The following is a 27,577-nucleotide window of genomic DNA, read 5'->3' on the forward strand; positions in this document are numbered from 1 at the left end:
ATCAGATACAATCAACCGCTGCAGTTCTCCCAATTGAACTCCACCTCAGAAAAAAACATATAACAACTTCATTAGTAACCTGCAAACATTGTCCAGTAGAAAAAAACACCACCGCCACTATGAGAGAAATCCACGTGCAAAGTTTTAAAGGTTCCACCGCAATTGCTGTGTTTCACCACCTATAGGGACGGCTCTCACCTTCTATGGCAGCTGCCCTGACCCACAGACAGCACCACAGGCGTATATATCCTCACTGGCAATCTGTTTGTCCTGGACACTTCCTGGTTGATACTCCTTATACATATACACTGAAACTGAGGATAAGAACAGCCTTCATTGCGCAGGCTATCAGTTTCCACTCTAATCACTGGCATCCACCACCATATAGGCTGTGAATATATGCACTGTATTTTTATATGATCACCACTTACTTTCCATAAGCAGTGCCCTGCACCAGCAAGGACCGTGCTCACCTGAAAACCAGGCTGCCAAACTCACAGACATCAAAATCAGCTTGTTTGCATGGTCTCTGGCAATACCATTCTTCACTGCTTCACTTTCTCCCATCATGGGTTATCACACAACGCTTTAGTTTAAATCTGCCAAAATTTGCCACATAAAAACACGCTTATCAAGTCCAAGGATATCTCCTCATTCAGCAAGCACTGGGAACACCTCCATTAAGCCACACCCTACGCATTTCATCTCATGACTCATCAGGGCCTAGCCCCTGATGAGTCATGAGACGAAACGAGCTTATTTGCACATGGATTTCTCTCGTAGTGGCGGTGGTGTTTTTTCCTATTGGACAATGTTTGCAGGTTACGCAATGAAGTTGTTATACGTTTTTTTCTGAGGTGAAGTTCAATTGGGAGACCTGTAGCAGTTGATTGTATCTGATCTGGAGGACTGTGGACTATACATGGTTAGATCGATCCAAAACATTGATTCATATTACTGGACTGCGGGGAAGCACAATATTTTAATATTTTAACAATAGAAGAAAACTAACAAAATTGCTTATTTCTTTTTTCAATATTCACTTATAAATTATTTAGTCAGGGTTTGCTTATAGTAAAATCTTTCCTTACTCTGATCTGCATTTTGAAATTTATCACAGGTGGTGACATCTTTAGACCTGTCAGGTGCAGCTCTGCAGAATGTTTGTTTACTGTTTATTCATAAAACCTGGTTTTCAGTCATGAAGGATTTTCCCATGTGGAGAACCATCCAATAATATTTCTACTGACCAATAATTTCATAATCTGGTTTTATTCTGTAGGTTCCCCTTGTGAGGTACCGTCCACTCCACAGAATGGAGAATTTGTCTGCTCCAAGGACACTGAAGGCATTAATTGCACAATACAGTGCAGGGAAGGCTATGAAGTTGCAGAAGGTTCTGTTCGAAATTTTTACTGCAATTTCCAAGATGGCCTGTGGAAACCGCCTCAATCAACAGACTGGCCTGACTGTTCTGGTAAGTAGTCATTTTATTTTTAAGACAACTGTAGTTTGACTAACAAAGCAGGGATAGATGTTATCATTCTAAAGAGCTAGTAACCAGGTCGCTGTCCAGTGTACCCACATGCCACAACTGCCAATTTCACCTCTAGGCTCCTCCTTCTTCTGTTACCAACATCTCTTAATTGATAAATAAATCGTAGGCTCAAAAGATGAAACGGAAAGAAAGAGACATAATAAAAAGAATGAGAAAAAAGGAAAATAATAAAAAGTCTAATACAAATCAAATGTAAGGCTTGTTTTCCACTGCAAATGGGGATTGTAAACACACTACAATGTGATTATGATTTTTTTGTGTTTATACCAAAGCATTTTTTTCATGTGTTTCAGTGTGATTTTCAAGCATTTGTTCATTTTTGCTGGCATTTTTCTGATGATTTGTTGAAACAGATATTAGAAGAAAAAACAAAAAAAACACAGCCCTGGGTTTATTATGCAATTTTCGTATGCTCTCACTGACTTTAACATAAGTGCAAATGCTCTAAAAAAAACTAAAAAAAGCCGCTGGACATTTGGGCTTGGGCCTAAATCAGACGCCGCAATCCAAATTATGTTGCGAGTGTACTGGTGTTTTGTGGTCAGCAGACTATTCACCCTTTTACACATATGTGCTGTGCACAGGAATACGTACACAATATGGCAAGTACTGTATATTCTGGCATATGACACTACTTTTTAACCCTTAACCCAAATCTTCTGAGAAGTCAGGGGTCGTCTTATACGCCGGGTGTCGTTAATGCTGGGTGATACACCTTATCCTGTTACCGCCCCTCAGATTCACTGCTGAGGACTGTAGTGAAGTAGCGCAGGCGCACATGAGAGGCAGAGAAGGAGGGAAATAGGATACAGGGGTGGTTTAGGAGGGTGGAAAAGGCGTGTTTTATGGGCACAGCACAATCTATTCTTCCATACTCAGGGAGAGGGAGAGTTTACCAATCCAACCAGTCAATCGCCTATATACTGTTATATACTGGGTACCACATACAGTACAGCACCAGTATCTGTTCATACATATTACCAGTATGATGTTTTTGTTTTTTTATTTAAATTGATGTGCGTTGGATGAGGGGTAGTCTTATACGGCGAGTGTATCCCAAACTCTATATTTTAACTGGAAAAGTCGGGGGGTCTTCTTATACGCCCAGTCGTCTTATACGCCGGAATATATGGTATTAAGATGAAAAAGGTACAGCAGCTTATAATAGGTGGCAACTCATTCTCCAAATAAAAATGGCCTTTGTCTACTGTCTGAAAATGGTCACACGCCGGAGGGTTGCTCCTATAAGATTAACCCTCTCCACTACTGTAGGATTTTGTTATGCTTAGAGAAAGATGCTCTAGCTTTTCTCTTTATGATGATAGAGAAACGCATAAACTGTGTCCTAAATGTTCCGTAAAAATAGATATTACTAAATTTAGCTTTATTGATTTTAAGGCACAAGGAATTGGTTTCTTATCAGTTTAGTGTTTGAAAAAAGGAAATAAAATGTCAGCATTGCGTTAACAGGAAGTGACTTTATCTCGTGTTCAGCTAGCCAGTTCTGTGCGTGATTTTCAGTGATGTTAACTTGGACATGTATTTATGTTTTCTCCTTTGAAAAGTTTTCCTCGGGTAAAATGTTGCTTTTGCTGGCACATGAATGCTGGCTTAAATTCCAATTCTTTTTACCTCTTTTATTGGGGTTGGTTATTCCTGTTTTGATCTTTGTTTAAACATTTTATTATTAGTTTATTATTTATTGGATTTATAGTGCCAACACATACCACAGCGCTGTGCAATGCATAAGATTACAGACAGGGATAACAGGGGTGACCGACACAACACAATACAGGTAATACACAAGAAATACAGGTAATAATACAATGTCAGATCATACACTGGAGTCCCAATAATACAAGTTTTCATTATTCTGAGTAGAGTGCACCCAGAATCAAGTATGATATACAAGGAAAGAGGGCCCTGCCAAAGGCTTACAGTCTAGAAAGAGAGGGTGGTGACACAAAAGGAGGAGGGCTGCATTGAGAGGTTCTCAGCAGAGAGAGTTGAGGCAACATTTAGTTGGGCTAGGCATCGTTGACCAGGTAAGTTTTGAGGGCTTGTTTGTAGGTGTTGAAGGAGAGATTTACAGGTTCTCTTTATTCCCAGGATTGTCCACATAGATTTTCCATCTTCTGCACCTGCACTAGGCGCAGAACGCTCCAGGCCACGTGAGGGCAATTGCGAGCGGCGCGGCTGCGTGCTCATGCAGGCGCAGAAGATGCCGACCTGGCGAGGTCGGCATTTCCAATGGAGGGGACACCAGAGCTACAGCGAGGGACATATTGGCTGCCAGGGGCTGGATGAAGCACCGGGTAAGTAGATCTTTTTTTTTTTAATTCCTTGGATGCGTCCTTAAAGTAATCCTGTTAATAATTCTAACTGTTTACAAAGGACAAATAGCAGCAAAATGCAGCTTTTTCAGCAAACCAAATCAACCTGTTATATGTAATTTAATCCAGAACTTAAAAAGAAGCGCATGCAAACAAGTCCTTTCCCATTGTCATGTCTCTGAATTTCTTGAGAGCTGGAACCCAGATATAATATTATTTTTGAACAAGATGTGTGTAATCCTCAGCTGTTGAATTTTGCCACTGACTAAATAACCTTTTACATTTATGATTATAATTTCCAGTGAAGCGGTTTGCAAATCATGGATTTAAATCCTTTGAAATGCTGTATAAGGCAACACGATGCGATGACACCAGCTTGCTGAAAAACTTTGCAGATGCCTTTCAGACGTCACTAGGTAAAATGGTATGTTGGTGATATTTAGTAAAAATGTTTTGTGTATTGGATTGATGTCATTGATTCTGCATATTTTATGTTTAAAGCACAAAGGCTCCTCCAGATGGGAGCAAACAGGCTGTGGCAAACATCAAAATCTTACATCAATTGTGATGTTATAGAGGCCATTTTATAACACAGTTTATGAATGATTATTAAAAATATTCCTATAATAATCTTGGAGTACTGTATTGCTAAAATTAAAGGGAACCTGAAGTGAGAGGTATGTGGAAGCTGACATATTTATTTAATTTTAAACAATATCAATTGTCCGTCTGTCCTGCTGTTCAGCCTCTAATACTTTTGGCTATAGACTATGAACAAGCAAATGGATCAGGTGTTTGGGACAAAATTCTGAAAAGATTAGCTGCATGCCTGTTTCAGGTATTTTATAGTGACATTACAGATGCCAGAATGAGCAGAAAGACTGCCAGGCAACTGGTGTTGTTTAAAATAAATATGGCAGCCTCCATATCACTCAGATTTCAGGTTCCTTTAAAGGAAACCTGTACTAAGCCTAATGCAATTACCAACTGTCTTTTAAGAAATGGTACTTGTTTGGATGTTGAACCAAGTCTTTTAACGTCAGTATTATTATAATTATAATTAATTTTTAAATTTATTTGTATGTGATTTATAGTGCTGACATGTTCTGCAGCACTTTACAGAACATTAACATTTCCTCAAAGGAGCTGACAATATCATTCCTGCCACATACTGAAAATAGTCTGTTGCTACCTTAGTCTATGGCCAGTTTTTTTAGGAGAAACCTATTAAGTTATGAGTGTGTTTTTGGGATTTGGGAGGAAATTACAATGCTCAAAGGTATCATGCAAACACATGGATAACATAAACACTCCATGCAGATATTTTCCTGGGTGAGATTTGATCCTGTCACCCAGGAGGGTCTGAGCCATACTGGTAGCTAGTGGAGTTGGTGTAGAGTTGGAATACCTGAGCTGTACTGTTATGCCCAAGATTAAAGCGGAATATAACCCTGCATTTCAACTTAGCTCTAAAACATTATTTACAGCATATTATATGCAACCAGAATTTTGTTTTTTACTAGACCAGCATTAAAAGGGTTACACACAGAGGTTTAAAGTTCCGTGGAGAGACATGCTGCCGCAGCCGAAGTTTAGATAGATACATTTAAGTAAACACAATGTAACAAGTGGTGAATGTGACACACACTCTGACTGTGCAGGAGCTCCCGGACACAGAGCGAGAGTGAGTCACATTCCTTACTTGTTACATTGTGTTTACTTAAATGTATCTATCTAAACTTCGGCTGCGGCAGCATGTCTCTCCACGAAACTTTAAAGCTCTGTGTGTGACCCTTCCAATGCTGGTCTAGTAAAAAAAAATGCTGGTTGCATATAATATGCTCAGTGTTCTCCCCAGAAAATTTTTCCAGCCGGGTGGCATGAAATAGTAGCCGGGTGGCATGAAAAAGTAGCCAAGTGGGGCCAGATGAGAATACAGGGCCAGTGCTTCTGTGAGCAACTCTGCTTACAGCATAGGAGGAGGTGAGCCGATGACAGCCGGGTGGTCACCAAAACTAGCCGGGTGGAGCACCCGGCTAAAAGAGCCTAGGGAGAACACTGATGCTGTAAATAATGTTTTAGAGCAAAATTGAAATGCAGGGTTATATTCCGCTTTAAGTAAAATGAAAATGTAAATATTCCAGAACACTCCAAAGCAGATAAATTGTATACATTAAGTACTCCTATCCTCTCCCACAGTAAATGTATTGCACATTATTTTATTCATAGTTTGGACAGTTTATGTTTGATACAGCCTGGCCCTCATCTGTTTTTAATTCCAGCAAAGTGGACCAGGATGTGACAGCTAATCCCCCCCCACCCCCCCATTTCTCATGTGACGGTGTCAAGGAGCTTCTTCCTCACTGATGTCACTTCCACTTCCTGTCACACTGGTGCAGCTGGATTTCCCTTGTCACGTCTCTCCTGTCCTATGCTCTCTCCGTAGTGTGAAATGACAGGGACAAGATTAGGTACATCAGTGGTGATTTAAATAACTTCACCCTCACAAATAACACTAACAACCAAGGCGTACAAATGTGTCAGGAACCACAGTCTTGCAAATACTGCTGGACAAAGTCGTTTTTGACATTTCAAGCATCTTCCGCTCCTGGAGCCAACTTGAGAAGGAACAGACAAGACTCAATAACAGCACATGAGAGGAATTTTCACAGTTACTGGCAATAATCACCCCTTATTTGTAAAGGGACATTCTGCTGTCTTTTTAAACAGAGAGGTAAGTATAGTGTCTTAAACATTAAAGAGAAAGATCAGCATAGCCAGCCAAGCAAACAGCATTTTTAGAAGGAAGTCATAAATTACATCTGTCATATTTCTTTCAGTACAAGTTTTCTTTAAACAACATTTTTAACCTCCTAAAACAAAAAAATGTAAATGCTCACCTACGAGGCGGGAAAGCTCTGGAAACCTCAGAGCCTTCCTGTTACTCTCTGCATCCCCTCATTCCACTTCTGTTCCCCCATTGAAATCTCCTGCTGGTTGCATTTTCAGGTCTCCTCGGAAGTACTTGGTTTTCTTGGGTATTTTTTTCCCCTTCAGGTTCACTTTAATTGACTGATGAAGGCATGACAAATCCATTTCCATCTGTCAGTAATGAATATTGCTTTGCTTATACACGCTATAAAGCCCAATTCCAGGCACAAATTATTTTCCTTGAAGTACCATGTTTAGCTGTTGTTTAAAAAATACTTTTAATGTTAGGTGACCCTCAATCATCGATTTCATGTAGCACAGACTTCAAAAGCTATAGGCTACAATCTCCTCCAATAGCCCTGTCTATGCCCACCCCCTAGCAGTGTCAACACCAAGACAATGATAAACTGGCTGCATCAGGTAATATGGCCACATTTTTAAAAAAGGATTAGCTGCAGAAGCTTCATTTTACAGGTACATTGAAACATTTGTTTATCCTTGATGCCCAACTAATGGGTGATATGTCATCAACACTTCCACTATTTCATTGTTCTTCTAATGGAGCCCTTGCTTCTTTCATTCGTCCCCCTCCCATATCCATAGAGTAGAACAGACTGCCAAACAGTGGCTCTCTGTCCCATTTGTTTCTAGAATGTTCTCAGAGATTTATCAGCTATGTTTACCAGTTTTATGCTCACATTCTTTTCTCTACAGAATTAAGCTTTATAGGAGTTTACCCAGTTTTATTAATCATTAGCACTTTAAGTACTGAAGAGCACATCATAGGATTTTGTATACCTGCAGGCGCTTCAATTTAAGTTTTGCTTACATTTTGCTTCCGCATTGTGAAGCTTTTAGTATTGCCTCTGGGCTAGCCTTGAATAAAGAAAATTAGAGAAGGCTTATCACTTCAATGGTAATACACTGATTTCTGATGACAGTGTAACAGCCACATTTCAGTCACAATTCCGTTTAAGCACTGTGCTTAAAAACTAATCAACTTAGCGAGGAATTTAAGGCAGGTCTGTTTCATTAATAAGCAGCAAAAATCTTGTCAAGCGGCTTGTGGAAATTACTCGCTATTATTCTGGCATCTGTAACGCCATGAAGTCTTTAAACTGATTTAAAAGTAGAGAAACCGATAGAGCGAAAGCATTTACATGATAGAAAATGTTACAGTCTAATGTGCTCAGATTTGTTATTGTTAATATGTAAAACAACTAAAAATTGGATTTGAAAAAGTGTTGCTATTGTACTCAATGATATAATCCTCACTTAAACTGGCAATACATTATTGAAATGAACCAATGTGTTGATAGCCTAGCCATGTAAATATAGCGCACTTGGTGGGCTCATATTTTGGGTTTTTTTGAAAAGTGTGTAGACTGAGTCTTCGGCAGTCTTTGGCATGCATAATCTCAGAGGCAGAAACTACGGTAGTCATTTGTAAAGTAACCTGTAGAAATACCCGTGCTTAAAGTCAACGGGAATCGATGAACAAAAAAAAACAGCCAGATACTTACCTAAGGAGAGAGAAGGCTCTGGGTCTATAGAGCCTTCCTGCGTCTCTCCCGGTCCCTTCTGTTAATTCCCATTGACTTTGAAGGCAACCTAAAGTGAAAGAAATGCAGAGGTTGCCATCTCCATTCTTGAATAAACAATGCCAGCTGCCTGACTTCTGTGTTGACACTCTGCCTCTAACACTTTAAATGACTGACCCAGAATGAGCATGCAGAGCAGATGCTTTGACTCTGGTGTGACTCCACTGGCTGCTTGCTTGTTGCAAGTGTGCGTGACTACAAATCGCTAAAGGCAAAAGGTCAGCAGGACAACCAGGCAACTGGTATTGTTAATAAGGGAATAAAGATTGCAGACTCCACTTTCATCTCACTGCAAGTTCCCTTTGACTGAGAAGGGGGAGCATATGGGAGAAAGAAGCACCGGGCCCATTTTCTTCAGGTTCTCTGTACCTATTTTTCTTACCCGGTACTATACTTTGTACAATGGGATGCGAAAGTTTGGGCAACCTTGTTAATGCTCATGATTTTCCTGTCTAAATCGTTGGTTGTTACAAGAAAAAATGTCAGTTAAATATATCATATAGGAGACACACACAGTGATATTTGAGAAGTGAAATTAAGTTTATTAGATTTACACAAAGTGTGTAATAATTGTTTAAACAAAATTAGGCAGGTGCATAAATTTGGGCACCACAAAAATAGAAATGAAATCAATATTTAGTAGATCCTCCTTTTGCAAAAATGACAGCCTCTAAACGCTTCCTGTAGGTTCCAATGAGAGTCTGGATTATGGTTGAAGCTATTTTGGATAATTCCTATTTGCAAAACATCTCTAGTTCATTCAGGTTTGATGGCTTTCGAGCATGGACAGCTCTTTTTATCTCACACCGCAAATTTTCAATTATATTCAGGTCTGGGGACTGAGATAGCCATTTCAAAACGCTGTACTTGTTAGTGGATTCTGAGCAGTGTTTAGGGTTGTTGTCTTGTTGAAAGATCCAGCCCCGGCGCAGCTTCAGCTTTGTCACTGATTTCTGGACATTGGTCTCCAGAATCTGCTGATACTGAGTGGAATCCATGCTTCCCTCAACTATGACAAGATTCCCAGTCCCTGCCCTGGCCACACAGTCCCACAGCATGATGGAACCACCACCATATTTTACTGTAGGTAGCAGGTGTTTTTCTTGGAATGCTGTGTTGTTTTTCCTCCATGCATATTGCCCCTTGTTATGCCAAATTTTAGTTTCATCAGTCCACAGCACCTTAGTCCAAAATGGAGCTGGCTTGTCCAAATTTGCTTTAGCATACCTCAAGCAGCTCTGTTTGTTCTGTGGGTGGAGAAAAGGCTACCTCTGCATCACTCTCGCATACAGCATCTCCTTGTGTAAAGTGTGCCGAATGATTGAACGATGCACGGTGACTCCATCTGCAACAAGATGATATTGCAGGTCTTTTGTGCTGGTCAGTGGGTTGACTCTAACTGTTCTCACCATTCGTCGCTTTTGTCTATCCGAGATTTTTCTTGGTGTGCCGCTTTGAGCCTTAATTTGAACTGAGCCTGTGGTCTTCCATTTCCTCAATATGTTCCTAACTGTGGAAACAGGTAGCTGAAATATCTGAGACAGCTTTCTGCATTCTTTCCCTAAACCATGATGGTGAACAATCTTTGTCTTCAGGGCATTTGAGAGTTGTTTTGAGACCCCAATGTTGCTACTAGAGAAAAGTAAAAGAGTAGGGAAACTTACAATTGACCCCCTTAAATACTATTTCTCATAATTAGGTTCACCTGTGTATGTAGGTCAGGGGTCGCTGAGCTTACCAAGCCAATTTCAGTTCCAATAATTAGTTCTAAAGGTTCTGGAATCAATAAAATGATAAATTTATGCACCTGCCTATTTTTATTTAAACTATTATTGCACACTTTCTGTAAATCCAATAAACTTAATTTTACTTCTCAAATATCACTGTGTGTGTCTCCTATATGATATATTTAACTGACATTTTTTTTATCATAACAATCAACGTTTTATACAGAAAATCATGACAATTAACAAGGTTGCCCAAACATTTGCATCCCACTGTATTCTTTTAAATGCATTGCCAATACTAGAAAAAAAAGTTGTCATTCCTCTCTAATTTGCTGTCAAATATACACTGCTGCTTCCTAAAAAATCATGATGGGTCTTTGTACCTAATTTGATTTTTGAACTGAAACTTAAAGTGAACCTCCGGACTAAAAATCTACTCAGCAGAACTGAAAAGGCTTGGTGTTTCTTTAACAGTTTCACAGCATCAGAACTTTGTTTTTCTTACCAAAGCATAATTTTTAGCAGCATTTTTAGCTAAGCTCCGCCCATCAAAGAAAACTGCCCGGGCTTTTTTTCCCTGATGCTGTGCAAAGCATGATGGGATTTCCTATGTTGTTATTCACGTTGTCTAGCAACTGGGAGGGGTGATCAGCACACAGGACAGTTGGAACTGTGTCTCATGCTCCCTGTCAGGTCCTTTCAACCAAAAAAGATGTCTGCCATCATGAAATCAAACATTTGTCTGTTCTTTTAAAACAGGGTGGGTAAGAGATTATATTATCTATCTATTTTAATTAACATAACTAATGTAACTTAATGACAGTATGTTTGTTTAGGCTTAAGTTCCTCTTTAACTAACCCCTTTCCTCCCTAAATCCTGACATTAACCTTGTGTTCCATCTGTAAGGGGTTTTACTTAATGAAATCTTAACTCCCCAACCAGTATACTACACAGAGAGTTATCTTAAAATATGAATAGGTCTGATCTTCTGTTAGTTAACCCAGCCCAGGCTTGCTGGATTAGTTACTATATTCCCACTGGAGATGTCTGGAGATCTCAGGAGATGGCTCTGTAATCCCAGGTCCACTGACTGGTGATATCTGTTCATGCAACACTACAAGACAATTACTTAACTTAGATGGTAACCGAACCCACCAGGGGAGATTGGTCATTTCAAATAGACCAGATGGTGTATCTTATGTGCAAGTTTGAGAATTATGCAGAATTATCAACACTAAGACGGGTAGTGACATATTACAACAGGATATTGACAACAAGGCAATATAGGCAGGCACATGGCAGATGAAATTAAATGTTCATAAAATTAAAGTCATGCACCTTGGATGTACCAATGGTAGAGCATTGTATACAAATAAATGGCATACAGCTGGGAACATCAGACTTGGAGAAGGACTTGGTAATACTGGTGGATAACAAGTTAAATAATTGTATACAATGCCAAGCAGTGGTAGCTAAAGCAAATACAATTTTAGAATGCATAAAACTGAAAATAAAATCTTAAGCTGCTAGTACACTACTCCCTCTGTATAAATCACTTGTGAGGCCTCCTCTGGAGTATGGGATACAGTTGTGGGCACCACACTATAGAAAGGACATTGGCCTTCTAGAATGGGTACAAAAACGAGGAACTAAATTAATCAGAGGATGGAAGATCTTACTTACCAAGAAAAAAACTGGGATTATAGAGCTTGGAAAAAGGCAACTGAGGGGTGACCTGATCAACATGTATTAATACATCAGGAGGCAGTACAAAAGCTTGGCAGATGAGCTTTTTGTCCTAAGTGTTCAGAGCTCGATCATCCATATGGCAATTCTAGGTAGTTGCATAGGGCCTGGAGAGAGTCTATGGGCCTGGAGAGTGTCTAGGGGCCCTCTTACAGGTGATAATCAGCAGTGGGCAAAAACTTCTATCTTGTCTAGGGCCCCATTTCACCATAATCCATTTCTGCTATGGTTATAGAAGGGACAAAGGGACTTGATCTGCATATGAAGGAAAACATTTTTTGCCATCTATTTAGAAAGAGGTCCTTCACAGTGAGAGTGTTTAAAGTGAACCGAGCATCATTTTTAACACCCAGGGCAGCTCTATACCAAATAAAAAATGCATTCTAAAAACGTGGTTTATTATTTAAAAAAACTTTAATTTTACCTCATTTTTTTACATCTAAGAGTTAAATTAGCCACTTTGTCCGACCGCAAAGGACCTGCGGTCCCTGAGCAGGAGATGGTGAAAACATATAAGAAATTGCCTCTTTAGACTTAATTGACCACAAACAAACCCCCATTGTACTTCAAACAGAAAACATCAGTTACAGTTGAAGAATGTCACACCTAGCCTGGATAACAGCACTTTTAAAACAGCAGGGTTTGAGCTTCTGAACAATGTCAGCCCTTGCAACTATTTGAAGCCAAGAGCTGCTTGGATCCCTTTAAAATCTGGAATATCTTACCTCAAGAAGTAGTTATGGAAAACTGTACCGGTATATCTGCATTTAAACAGTGCTTGGATGCTTGATTTTTTTCCTTTTTAAAGACAATCTGTAAGGAAAAAAGTGCCCCTATCGGGTACTTAACTCGGGAGGGGGAAGCCTGTGGATCCTAATGAGGCTTCTTCCAGCCTCCTCCGTCCCTGCGTCCAGCACTGTTAGCCGCTGAAAATCTGCCATGGCTCCAGGATCATAACAATCCTGTGTGAGCCTTGCGCAGGCTCAGTAGCGGCTTTTGAGTTCAGGCGGAAATAACTGAGCCTGATCGGAAATAACTGAGCCCGATCGGATCCTCTCTACTGCACAGGCTCAGACACTGTGTGTCTGGGCAGTAAAACAGATCCAGTTGGGCTTGGCTTTTTCTGTCTGAGCTTGAAGGAATGCTGCTACTGTGGCTGCAAGAGGCTCACACAGAATTGTTATGATCCTGGAGCACAGCACCATGACATACTTGTCAGCAGACTTTCGGCGGCTAGTGCTGGAATGGAGGGACAGAGGAAGTCTCATAAAAATCCAGAGGCTTTACGCTCCCAAGGTAAGTACCCCCAGGGGTTCTTTTTTTCTTACAGATTCTCTTTAAGGTTAATTGGCTTTTTTGTTTTTTTGTTTTCATTCTGGTTGAACTTGATGGGCAGATGTTTTTGTTTTTTTTCAACCAAACTATGTTACTATGTTTCTGTTTACTTATGTGGAATGGCTAATTATTTTCTATAGACAATTGAAATCTGAACATCATACCATACATTACTGGATTTGAACAAGTACATTAAGCTTGTGCTTCTTTGCAGGTACCTTCGTTTTGCAGTGATGTTGATGATATTGATTGCCGACTGGAAGACCAGTATCAAAGACAGTGTCTTGAATACAACTATGACTATGAGAATGGGTTTGCTATAGGTGAATCTTAAATAATATTTTTATAATTCAGTGTTGTGTTTGCATTTTAATACACTTTTTCCCTAAGATCGGGATAATGACAGTGGTTTTGGTGATATATATGAATCTGCATGCCTGTCTTATACAGATCCCTTAGTGTTCATGCATGTGTTAACACAGCCTCATGGTGAGAGGAACAACAACAAAACTTTATTGAGACACAACATTAACAAACAACCAGAATGCAGTACTCTTATGTCACTGTAGGTGGAGCAGACATATGAATCTCAACATCGCAACACATGTACCTCACTTCATTTATGTCCAAATGATGCTATATATGTCCATCCTTAATTTTAGAATAACCAATAAAAGTTATATTTTAATTTTGCATTTAGGGACCAAATATTACTACAGGATTGGATTGCAATACGTATATACTATATGTATATATACTGTATCTGTATCTGTTGCTTACTCCATGCTTCCAATAGAGATGGAATAATTGCTGCTTGATCTGGATGGAAGCCAGATTAATTCACTAGACAATTAGTAGCTGTCCGTTCTTGAGGGAATGATGAATTGCACAGGTTACAAAGCCTTTGTCAATAGCCATTTGTCCCTGCAGAGATAAGTGGTATTGGCCGCACCTGCTCCCTGCTTTGTGCTCATTAATGCCAGCGTTCATATTTTCCGTTCTGATTGCCTGGAAAGCGGTCACATCACTCCTATATTTAAGAGCAGCTTACAAGCCTTTGACTTCATCATTGGTGATTGTCTTTGATTCATTGAATTGATTGAATTCTTTGGGACAGAGTGATCAGGAAAATTTACATGGGATCTTAGCAGAAACAATATTTACAATGCACCAAAAGATCTATAAACAAGCATGATAGATTGGAACAGATTTTTGATGCGATTTGTTGCTGTACAAGTCCACATGAGGAGTGATTGTAGCTGCCTCAATGTACTTGCTATGTACCCACGGCCACAATGCGATTTTTCAAGCAGGTTTTCGTGTGACTAGCTTTTTTTTGCGTGACCAATTGTTTCCGTGACTTTGTGATGTGGGTACATGTGCGCAATTAAATGAATGCCGTTTTACAATGCATGGCGATTATGACCATCGTGGTGGATCTTTAAGATCCACAATGACTCCCACGAAAAGTGGCGCAATATTTGAACTCTTGTTCATGCCCATCTTGTGCCGTGGTGTGACGCTATGTGTTCCTGCGTGTAGGAAAATCGATTGGGGAACTCTCGTTCATTGGGTCGTGTCACTGTAGGTTCCACCAATACATCTTCCGCTGAGCACAAGCACAAGAAGACTTGAGGGAATACACTAGTATCATTAAGAAGTAAACACAAACAGTATTTTGAAATCTGCCAGGCTTTAGGCCTGTTTCACATGGGATGCTGAACTGTGCGCTTCAGCTTCCGATGAGAAAGAAGCCTTATTGGATCACATCATATCCAGGAAATGCATATCATACAGGATTGTGCAGCAGTGTGATGGCGGGTGTGCGGGACTGCCAGAGTTAACAGGCGTTTTGTGCTGCCAAGAAGCTTCTACGGAGGTGCAAAATGGCCATTAGGACAGACAGTCCCCCATACCCACCTCCACACTTCTGCATGATACTGTATGATCTACAGCTACTGGATTTTAGTGTTGAGCTTAAATCTTCACCAAAATAATTTTTGCATCGAAAATGCTATTTTGAAAAAAATACACTGTATATTTGCAATATGGTCACTGCAAATTAATTTAAGAAAGTAACGCGAAAACACAAATTTTAGTTCTCAAAAATAACGTATTCATATTCAAATTTTGCTTGCTAAGATGAAAATAAAGAGGAAGTAATTTCCTTTCACTCCTTATTAGAACTCCCATGATTCTATGCAATACTATTGATCCAGTCAGACAACAAACCACCCGCAGTTGTTCTGTGTGACTTTTGAACATATTTTCAAAATTGTGTTGCTTTTGTGAAAATACATTAGCAGAATGTACAAATGTATTTTCTCAAAACTTTAAAATTTTTGGCATTTTAATGATAATTCACTAGAAAAGGAACGAGATAGGAACTGTCGGCTCGTTATTAACCTGAATCCGTCCTTAAGTCAGGACGCTGTGCCAGCCACCTTTGCCCCCGTTTTTAAAGCAGAGTAGGCGCAGCGGAAGGCAGATAGGGGACATCTCACCTGTTCCATGGCGGTAGATGTCCCAGCGTGCTGCCTGGAAGCTGTGCTACCAGGCCCGTCCTCTCTCTCCGTCCACTGTCCCCCTGGCGGCTTCTCATACGTCGCATAATGACGCATCAGGAGGCGCCGCCACTAGGGGGCTTTTCCTGATTGCGTCATTATGCGACACATAAGAAGCCGCCGGGGAACAGTGGACGGAGAGAGAGGACGGGCCATGCAGCTTCCGGGCAGCACACTGGGACCTTCTACCGCCGTGGAACAGGTGAGATGTCCTCTATCTGCCTTCTGCTGTGCCTACTCTGCTTTAAAAATGGCAGCAGAAGAGGTAGTCCCCGGTTGCGTGACGTCATTGCGGCAGGTCGGTGGGCGTTCGTATCAGCGGGTCGTTCGTAAGTCGGGCGTTCGTAAACCGGGGACTACCTGTATTGGCATTTTAACTTATCACTGCTGGATTTGATGCCAATAAAAATGGCGACAGGAGCCAAGGTAGTGTATACTTCTTAATTATACTTTTCTTTTCTAATTGAATTATAATTTGATGTTATTAAAATGACCTTTTCGGTGTAGTCTACACCAGGATTGGACAAAATTTTGTGAAATACTTTCCCTCCTCCCCCCTCCCTGCAGAGTTGCAAGTGGAAGGAAGCACAGGGTTAACACTCACCTTATTCTCCGCTTCCTGCGTCGGGTCTCCAGGGCCACAGGACATCACGTGACATGCCATCAGGATGTGCCAGTGTAATACGGTGGCACGTCCTGATGACATGTTATGTGATGCCCTGTGGCCATGGAGACCCGACACATGAAGCGGTGATTAGTTGAGTGTTAACCCTCTGTTACCTTCCCGACTCTGCAGGGAGAGAGGACAGGATTCTGGCCACCTGGTGGCAGGCCAGATTTATAGCGCACGCTTGCAGGCTGTAGTTTGCCCAATGCTGGTCTACACTCAGCTATAATTTCTGTTTCCCAAGTCGTGCTGATTTACGGTATACCTCCTTGCAAATGTGGCCACATTCTCTGTTAGCATGTATACCAGCTCAAAGTGTTTTCTTCTGCAGTGAGTGATCCATTTATGCAGCTAGGACTGTTTATATATTTAAATGTATATCATACCAAATGTCTGCTCACAGTTCAGGTGACATTACACCTACATAAAATCTACATAAAATCTTTTTAACTCACATTTGAGCCTGGCCAATGTCTAATGAAAGATCTGCAATGTGTGCAGTTTTTCTGAAAGGTATTTTTTCCACAAAATTGGTTCATTTTTTAAAAATGAATGAGAACTATAGTGGTCACTAATTCTCAGCCTGTTCAATCACAGAAATTATCTTTTTTTTTCACACACACACTGATTTCTCATCTATAAAATAGTATGTTTCCACCTTAAAGTGTACCGAAGGTGACATGATGACATAGAAATGTGTATTTACAGTGCTATGCATACAAACAATTAGACGGTGCTACTTTTTTACTTTTTCTGCCTGAAAGAGTTAACCATTCAGGTGTGCAAGTGACAGTTTCTCTCCACTAGGGGCCTAGTCAGACTATAGTAACCATCACTGATAGGTAACTGCAGCCCCAAAATTGTTGCCTTGCAGGGAATAGTTTCCTAGTGCAGGGGATAGATAAAATAGCTCTGGAATAAAAAGATGGGCCCATATGCAATTCACTTTTTCACCTCAGTTTTCTCCTAGGAGATAATATTTCATCTTCGATTTAAAATAACTTTTCAGCACTTTTCTACTCAAAAAGTCCCAAAAAGTAGGTGAAACAGTACTATGAAAATTATTTTGCGTATTTTCTTGCTTGCTAGTGGCTTACAAATATCAAATTTAAAAATATAACCTAGGAGAAAACTCAGGAGAAAAAATGAATTGCATACGGGACACTGGGCCATATGCAATTAACCTTTTCTCCTAAGGTTTCTCCTAGGAGATAATCTTTAGTCATCTGTTTAAAATAACTTTTCAGCACTTTGTAATTGAAAAAATACCAAAGGTAGTTGAAAAAGTACTATCAACATTATTCGGTGTATTTTTGCTTCCTGGTGGCTTAAAAGGCATTTTATGACGGATTGTAAAAATAGCACCTTGGAGAAAACTCAGGAGAAAAAAGTAATTGCATTTGGGCCACTGTGTGAAAGACTATCATTCATGTGAGATATGAGAAACAACATTAAACTGTTTTAGCTTTTAAAAATAGAACTGTGGGATTGCAAAAGAAAATAATTTTCAGGAGTAGAAGGCTAGATACAATTGTCATCTCACTGGTTTATTTTCACCTTTGGGTTCCTTTAAAAGAAAACATAACTCCTAGTTCAACATATACATAAGTATAGGTTTGCATAACAAACATGAATATATTAATTTAAAACATTACAATTTAATGAACAGGTTTTCACTAAAGAAATTAGGGGATAGAAAAGGTATATAAAGTAGTATTGGTTCATCATTTTTAGCTGTAGTGGCATAGCAATAGGGGGTGCAGAGCTTGCGGCGCATCCGGGCCCTTGCTCAACCACAGTATTAGCTCTCTATTGGTCCTGTGCTGGTAATAATCACTTCTATAGATGCTTTGAATAGTGGTAATCATTAACAAGCTGTTCTCCGCCCCCTTCTTGCAGCTCAGACACTGTTGTTGTCCTTGGCAGGTTTTGGTGCACCGTATCAATTGTTATGTATAGAGTGCTCGGGGGGCCCCAATGTAAAACTTGCACTGGGGCCCACAGCTCCTTAGCTACGACACTGTTTCGCTGTAAAATGCTAACTGAGCCTTCATCTTCTTAAATTATGTGGATAGAAAAGTAGGCTACAGATCCATTAAAATATATCCTTTCATCTGCAACCTTAATATATTATTAATAGCATAACAGAGAAACATATTATATTGTTGCAGTGACAATCGCAAGGGAACCACATTACTAAAGAGAGTTTAGAATTCGCTATTTGTCTTGGCATACCAAAGCAGGTTACACAACAAAGCAGACTTCAACTCCCTTAGAATTTAACAAGTAACTGAGGGATTGATTCATTAAACTTCATTTGTTCCTTTTATTGCCTCTTTTATCTCATACATTAACATTTTTGCTAACTGTACTTTATGTCATAATTCAAAAACAATAAGTACCCTTGAGAAAAGTTGTGCATGAATTAGTGCCTAATTGTGTGCATATATAGGTGCCTGTGTGTGGAACTGCACATAAATGATCTTACTCAGTATTATCAAATGATTCATGACTGCTTTTCAGCTGCCTCTCATGCATGTCTTATATAGTAGCTAAAGACCTGCCTAAAGCAGTTTGAAACTATTTTCAGCTATGTTTTTACTTTGAAAAATAGACAGCTTTTTATCATCTCGAATAGTCTTCTTACATTATAGAAAACAGACATATGTTTGTTTTCAGTTTGCAGTTGCAATGGGAAAAAAAAAACCTTCCCCCCACTCCACAGTCATAGTAGATGGCAATGAGCAAAGAAAGATGCTGTGAGTGTGGGGGATCCTTCAGCTCTGGTTGCCAGCTTACTGTGACTGTCAACAATAGGTAGTGCCTTGAAAGGCCAGATAGCAGTTTCCTTTCTCCATGCAAAGTACTTTGACCCTCAGTTGGTGGGCACTGGAGTTCTTCAGACAAAGGCAAAGTTTTATGTAGCTATCCAGTCCCTATAATGGAGCATTTACCCACACACCTAAACATGGCTAATGTGTCCAGGGGTCTTCCGAAGACCTGTTACACATTTGAACAAATTGCTATGAGTTTCAAGACTCATTTGGTGTACACAGTCTTCATCCAAAATGTTTTTTTCATGTGCTTCTGTAGGGATGGAAGCTTTTACTGCTTGAAGATACATTTTTCTGCTCTTTTGTAGTCAGAATATCCACCGAAATGAACCTATTAGCAGTGGCAAATATCTTGCATGTGCACCCTCTCCCTGTGTGAGAACGGGCATTACCACCACATACATAAGGTTCTCCACTGGCTCTACCCCTGCTGTCTGACGTCTGTTCCACCCATGCTTGTTACTTCCTATTTGGTGTTACTTGTGATCTCTGTCCCACATTCAGCTGTTATATTAACTGTGTGAAGCAAGAACACACCTCTCATAGTGTATACAATTTCATGAATACACTCCAGCGAATAACATTAATCTGCTTACATAATTTAAAGCAAAGAAATGGTATTGGTATTATGCTCTGTCCTGCAGCCACCATGTCTAGGAGCCTCTTGCAAGTCATACCATCCCCAAATACTCCAAGCTCCTCCAGAGCCCTACTTCAGTGGTAGCACTCAAACACTTATTATACACATCAACAGCAGCATCTACAATTCAAGGACAAAAGGCTCTGCTCACCTGTGATTACTTGGCTGGCAATGTAATAGGTCCACTCCTGGTGTAGTGTGTTATCTTTTTGTTGTTACTGCAGCATCTACCCCATTCCTTCTTGGGACATTGTCCCTCATCTAATAAGGTGCAGAAATAGGCCCCTTTTAAGCAGATTAATTTTGGGTCATGGAGTTTATTGATAATGACAGATCAGAAGTTACGTTAACCAGGAAGTGAAAGCACAAAGATAATGGAAGGGACAGACTGCAGGCAATAGGGACAGAACTGGAGGAAAAGCTTGAAAATGTTACATTACAGCACTTTAAAGCCAGTGTTTACCAGAAGGAGTTGGGCAGACAAAGCATTTGCCTCGGTTAATAAGTTTATTCTAGTGTCCATCAGATTTTGAATTTTATTACTACTGAGCTAACAAGTCTGGGTGACCCTTTTTGCCAACGCAAAGTCATTCAATATACATCACTATACAAGCATAACTGTGTCCCAATCTGAACATAATTATAGGGTTGGGTGATGGCCATCTAACCACTGAAAGAGGCAATCACTTTTTGCACTGTAAGTGGCATCAAAGTTCATCTAAACAATCAGTCATGCCCAACATGGCTGTTTTTGGGCCAGCCTTCCTCCAGAACAGAAAGCAGTCCCTTGAATTTCCTAGTACCTGATTAATAATTGCACTGATAAGTTACTGTTTAAAGCAGAAATCTAACAGCCACCACCAAAGTGAAGGCATCAAGATACATTGAGGGATGTGGGAAACATTCTAAACTATCATAAAAATAACTACCCATCTCTCGCTCTTCTTCTGTATCCCTCTAAGTAGCATTCTGGAAATACTTACAAGTATTTGTATCCTCTTATTACTTCATGAACTTAAGATACACAATGGTCAATTCACAAAACATCTCAAAAAATGACTTATTTTTCACCTAATTAATAAAAATAACCTTTCAGCACATTTACAAGCAAAATAATCACTCAAAGTAAGTTGTTTCTGATTACCTTCATCTCAATATATTGCTTTTCTTACCCTAATTATATATATTTTTTTGATCTTTGGGAGCTTAAAATGTAACAAAGATAAGGAGAAAACAGATGAAAGCAGGTGAACAAGCTTTGGGAATCATCCCCAATGTGTGCTCACACAAACACTGTTATCAAAACGTAACTTCTGCTCACTGTTAAAGTATATTTATGAGATGAAACATAAGAAGTGGTGGACGTTGTGTGTTATGTGTTGTTTATTCAGGGCCCGGGGGATGGGGAGCTGCCAACAGACTGGATTATGCCTATGATGACTTTTTTGATGTAACAGAGGATGAACTGGGAGAAAAGTCTGCATCTGACTCCACTACACTACTGAGAGTAAAACGGCACAAAAAAGTCAATGTTCCGGCAACTGATCAGAAAGTCAAGTTTGTCTTCAACATAACAGGTTAGTTATAATTTCTGTACACGAAAACATCAACATCTTTGTATAACCTGCATATTAGACTTCTGGGAGTTCATGGTTCTGATAGGGCACGTTTCCACTGTAGCCAAATTGCAGCAGTTTTCTGCTGCAATGTCAGATGCAGAGATGGATTACGAAGAAATTGGGCCCTAGGCATGGTAGTAGCTTTCACGCCTCTTATGGTCCTAATGGTAAAATTACATGGCAGAGGGTCAGAGAAGGTGGCTGGTGGGCCCCTTGACACCCACTAGTCCCCAGGCATCTGCCTAGGTTGCCTTTGGATGATCCTGCTCTGGAAGAAACACAGCTTTTTGAAATCAATAGACAGCATCAGAATTGTGTGTGGGGGGATAAATGCCACCTGCTGCAGTTTTCCACCCAATGTATCTGCATTCCCATAGCCGTTCAGGGCATGGCTATAGCAATTAGGATGCATATTTGCATCAGCACAGGCGGTGCCTCCATTTCCAGTGGAAATCTGCCCATAAGGATACAAGAATAGCATTTATTTTTTTACATTGTATGCTCTCAGGGTACCATTTCCTTAATGTTGTATCATTTCCACCAGCTAGAAATGTTTAGATTCAGGTTATCAGTTCCTCGAAGAGTCTTGTGCCCATTTGGTGTGTGTAAAATTCTATGGCATGAAACAGGGCTGGGGACAAATATTTGTTCACCCAGAAGGTGAGAGCTGTAGTAGCAAATCACAGCCAATCACTACCTATTGGTTAGCTCAGGGGTGCCCACACTTTTTCGGCTCCGAGCTACTTTAAAAATCGCAGAGTCCCCGAGATCTACCAACCCTTCTCTGCCCACACAGTATCACGAACCCCCCCCCCCCCAATCTTAGCACACATAGGTAGTCACACATTATACTCAACTTGCAATAAATCAAACGTTTTACGTACACCAGGGTAAACTACATTATAGTTTGCACAACAGCATTACTTTGTCAATTTACTTATGTTCACTTCGGCTGCCAGCACTGTATGTGTGACATGCAGCCCGGGATCTGCATTATGTCACACTTACCGTCATCTGATCCTGGTTGAGGGCAGAGGTTATCTTCCCGAGCAGATGTCACAGAGTGACATCTCTTTTACCTTACAGTGGAGAGGAGGATGACAAGCGTCTGGACTGGCCACAAAGCACTCTCCTGTATCTACAGCCTGGCGTGCACAGCCACAGATGCCTGATAGTGAGAGAGAGAGCTGGATGAACGCGGGGAAAAGAGTGGGCGGGAGGAAGCACAGTAAGCACTTCCCTTTCATTCTTCTTTCGGGGCTCTCGCCTTTAGCCACGCCTCTCCCCTCTGATGCTGCTATGGTAGCAGATTCTGACAGCCGTGGCTGAGCGGCAGAAGAATGTGACAGGACGCGGCCAAGTGGCAGGCAGTCGTGATCTACCAGTAGATCGCAATAGACCTATTTGGCAGCCCTGAGTTAGCTGACATCTAATTAACACAGCTGCCGGATAATTAATGGGTTGCTAGTAGCTTTCATTCATGTTCCGTTGGTCATTCGTTCGGCTAGTTAGTGTGAGAGGATAGGATTCGGAACGGGGTAGGGCTATAATATAGCTGAACCCAAGGGTTAGGGATCATTTTCACTAGGGGTGATTTGCAGTGTTTTCCCGAAATCAATAGACTGACTACGAATTTGCATGTTGCATAAAAAACGGATGGTCGGTAGCAATATATCGTATAACACATTTGTATCCCCATAACCAAACATGGCATGGGATGCGTAATCGCATCAGTAGAAGTGGTGGTGTGCATCTTGGAGATGCACTGTGGCACAAGAGGAATACGATAGCAGGGAGGAGGTTAGTGTTTAGCGTGGAAAAGGAGGTTAGTGTTAGGCAATAAGGTGGCAGAGTGAAGTTAGGCATGGAGAGCGAGGTTAGTGTCACATGTGGAGATATAACTGATACTCTAAATATTAGCAATATCTTGCTCCAAATTGACGACTATACTAAAAGTACACTTTCAGTTCCCTTTTTGTGAAATAATGGCAAATTGAAAACCAGTTACTCTCATCATAGCTCTTTAAAGTGTATGTTCAATTTTAATATATACAGTGCTGCCCATAATTATTCATACCCCTGGCAAATTTTGCCTTAAAGTTACTTTTATTCAACCAGCAAGTATTTTTTTGATGGAAATGACATAGGTGTCTCTCAAAAGATGTACTGTACAAGAGGCATTATTGTGGAAAAAAAATATTTCTCAGCTTTTATTTACATTTGAACAAAAAGTGCCCAGTCCAAAATTATTCATATACTTCACAAACTGTTACAGTTACAGTCTGTGGAAAAATCCAAATTTCTATACCAATAGGGATAGACCAAGCTGTGGAAAAATCCAAAGTTCTATACCATTCCACATAGTCCAAGCTGTTCTAAAGCATCCTAATTACTCTTATTAATTTCGAACAGCTGTTTTAATCAACTCAAAGGAGCTCACTGAGGACCTGCGGCTGCACATTGTGGCTGCTCACAAGTCAGGAAAAGGACTACAAGGCCATTTCTAAATTTTAAAGTTCCAGTGGCTACAGTGCAAAGTATTATTAAAAAATACAAGATGATCTGCACTGTGGAAAATCTCAGAGGGCGTGGTCGGAAGCCAAAAGTGACACACCTGTGCTGGCCGGGAGAATAGTGAGAGAGGTGAAAAAGAATCCAGGGATCACCCCTGAGGCCATCCTGGTGAATCTGGGCTCTGCTGGTGGCAATATCTCAAGGCAGACAATCCAACGGACACTGCACACTGCTGGGTTCCACGGATGCAGACCAAGGAGGACGCCACTTCTCCAGATAAGAACACAAAAGCTCGCTTGGCCTTTGCGAATGCTCATATAGACAAAGAAGAAGACTTTTGGTCTTCTGTGTTATGGTCAAATTAAACAAAAATTGAATTGTTTGGTCACAATGATGTTGCAGAGAAACTTGGCCTTGGCCACCAGTGGACATTTCAGCATGGCAATGACCCAAAACACACAGCAAAAGTGGTAAAGAAATGGTTAGCAGAGAGCAACATTAACGTTTTGGAGTGGCCCAGCCAGAGTCCTGACTTGAATCCAATTGAGAATCTGTGGAGGGAGCTAAAGATCAGGGTGTTGACAAGAAGACACTCCAACCTGAAAGATTTGGAGCTCATTGCTAAAGATGAATGGGCAAAAATACCTGTGGAGACATGCAAAAAGCTGGTCTGCAATTATAGGAAGCATTTGATTGCTGTAATAGCCAAGAAAGCTTTTCTATTGATTATTGAGAACGGTATGAATACTTTTGGACTGAACACTTTTTGCTCAAATGTAAATAAAAGCTGAGAAATGTCCTCCCCCCCCCCCCCCCACACACACACAATAATGCCTCTTGTACAACGTCTTGTTATGTTTTGGGAGACACCTATGTCATTTCCCAGAAAAAAATGACTTGCTGGTTGAATAAAAGTAACTGGAAGTCAAAATTTGCCAGGGGTATGAATAATTATAGGCAGCACTGTACAAATGCTTCAGAAGCAGAATTTGTATGGCCTTTCTTGACCAGTAAACACATCACACACTTCTGTAAGTGAATGTATATATCTACAGAGGATGCAAAATAGGCAGCTTGATGCTTCTTATTTAAAAGCGTAGTATGAGAGAAATGTATTATCATATATAAAATTAAAGGATGTGCTTTAATGCTTTCATCAGAAAACTTTATTGTTAAAAATAACAATGATATATATATATATATATATATATATATATATATATATATATATATATATATACATATATATAATATATATATATATATATATATATATATATATATATATATATATATATATATATATTGACTCTGCTAACAAGATCCCACAATCCAGCAAGTAACTGCGTACATGCAGCCTGTCTGCAATCAGCTTCTTTTTTACTATACACAATATGTAGCAATATGGGGTGCAGTGTCCGTAATCACCTTTATATGCATATTAAGTAATGATAATCATTAACAAATTATTCCACCTCCTCTGCTTACCCCTCTCTCACGCAGCGACTGTGCTTGGAGAGCTGGCTTTGGTGGTCTGTATCATGTGATTATTATGCATGTAGTGCTGGGAGAAGGGGGCAGTGTCAAATTTGCAGTGGGGGCCTTGGACCTATAGTTGTATCAAAGCTTTTGTTTAAACAAAAAAATGGAAGGGTCTCAGCATACTTGCTAATCATAGAGCTCTTCAGCTACAGTTACATCCTCATTCTGCCCTCATATTCCTTCCCCAGCTTGTGCATTTGCTCGCTATGATCAATTAAAAACGTTAGTTCGGGACAACTAATGGCTGGAAAAACATTAAACTGAGATTGGTTAGCAGTTTTTTTTCAGTTAGTGGACCTGAATGATCGTTTCCGATCATAATAATTGAACCGGATAATAACCTGGGGGATTGTATCATTAATGGCCACCTTTAGAATTAACTCTTTGATCTATAACTTACCGTAGTTGATTGTTTTGTTAGGGTTAAAGTCATTTGTAAACCAGAAAAAGGCCTGAGGCTGTCGACAAACAAAGTAGAGAAACTTCCCTGCATACAGGCTGCATATAACAAACAACTAGTGGCTAATGGAATCTTATTAAAAGGCAAAATCAATACTGCAGTATGTTTGCACTATTGATCAGAGCCTCCGCTACTTCTGCATAAAAGTTTAAAAGTACGCTTATCCCCTAATGTGCATTTGTGTTTCAGTAGGCCAGTTTTTATTTTTTGAGCAATTGTGCAAATATTCTTAAGTGGAATTCATACTTTTTGGGATAGAACGTGGGATAATGATTTCATTGGATCCGCTGAAAGGTTTAACTTTCTTTGCAAACTTTGTTTTTCTTTTCAGCAAGTGTACCTTTGCCTGACAGAAGGAATGACTCACTAGAGTCCGATAACCAAGAACGCCTTCTTAAAGCTTTAGAAACCATAACAAATCGTCTGAAGAGGACTCTGCGGAAGGCACCCCTCTACTCCTTTCAGTTTTCCTCAGAGATGATTGTTGCGGACAGCAATTCGCTGGAGGAAGGAAAGGCAGTTCTGTACTGTAGGCCCGGTTCGGTGCTAAAGGGAAGAATGTGTGGTGAGTCACCTTATTTTATATCTTTTTTGGTTTATCTGGGCACCCACTTTCTGTCACTGCTGGTTTTCATCACATAAACGGGAGGACTGGTCAGCATTTGGCCAGGCTCTGATGAAGTGGACATTTTTCCCCCAGATACGCATGGGGAGATTGGCAGCAGATGTGCCAGCATTTTAGCAGCGTAGATGGCGCTGGTGGATAACCAGTGAGTTTCCCTGATTTTTATTATTATTAAGCAACTATTTACTCATTTGACACTTTATGTAGCTTTACATCGGAATAATTACGATAGCACTTTATTTTATACTACTAGGGGACCTAAGCCTGTGTAAAAACGGGCTCTAGGTCTGTCCCACCTGTCAGCGTGCATGCGCGTGTGGCCATGTCCCCCATGCACGCACACCCACCGCACATGCGCACGAGCCTGCACGCCCAACCATGGAAATGCGCCTGCACAACCGCCACGCACATGCCCGACGAACGTCCGCCGCATGCCCATCTCCCGCACCACCAGCGGGAGCACCTCCCTGTCCCCATCCTCCTCCTGTCCCAACACAAGCGCAAAAACACGGACACATGGACAGGAGGAGGATGACGCAGCGACACTATGGATTTAATTATATAGGATTATCTTATGTGTTCCATAGTCACTTTATTTAGTCACTTCATTTAATATTACGGTACCTTAGGTACAATGTTAACATTATGGATTCTTTATCACTTTTGACACTTTATGGATTTTTATATCTTAGTAAATAAATCAGATGTAGTTATGTCTGATGTTTGCACTAGTCAATTCATCCTTTATAGTGTTTTAGTGTTAATATATTCATTGTAACTGCTACATATCTTTCATGTTTATTCATCCTTGATTTTGGGAACCAGTTTAAAACAAACTATATATATACATACACATATATATATATATATATATATATAT

General features: G+C 40.3%; 1 protein-coding gene across 2 annotated transcripts in view; it reads left to right on the forward strand.

The window, feature by feature from the left end:
• SVEP1 (sushi, von Willebrand factor type A, EGF and pentraxin domain containing 1) overlaps window positions 1-27,577 on the forward strand; it is a 456,592-nt gene that overhangs the window by 182,941 nt on the left and 246,074 nt on the right. For both annotated transcript variants that reach the window (XM_068234340.1, XM_068234341.1), the window contains 5 exons: window positions 1,283-1,477; window positions 4,194-4,315; window positions 13,447-13,555; window positions 21,329-21,514; window positions 26,404-26,637. In XM_068234340.1, the coding sequence (XP_068090441.1) occupies window positions 1,283-1,477; window positions 4,194-4,315; window positions 13,447-13,555; window positions 21,329-21,514; window positions 26,404-26,637 (846 nt within the window). The remainder of the gene's footprint in view (window positions 1-1,282; window positions 1,478-4,193; window positions 4,316-13,446; window positions 13,556-21,328; window positions 21,515-26,403; window positions 26,638-27,577) is intronic.

This window comes from Hyperolius riggenbachi, chromosome 1, assembly GCF_040937935.1.
Source record: "Hyperolius riggenbachi isolate aHypRig1 chromosome 1, aHypRig1.pri, whole genome shotgun sequence".
In the NCBI taxonomy this organism is placed as follows: Eukaryota; Metazoa; Chordata; class Amphibia; order Anura; family Hyperoliidae; genus Hyperolius; species Hyperolius riggenbachi.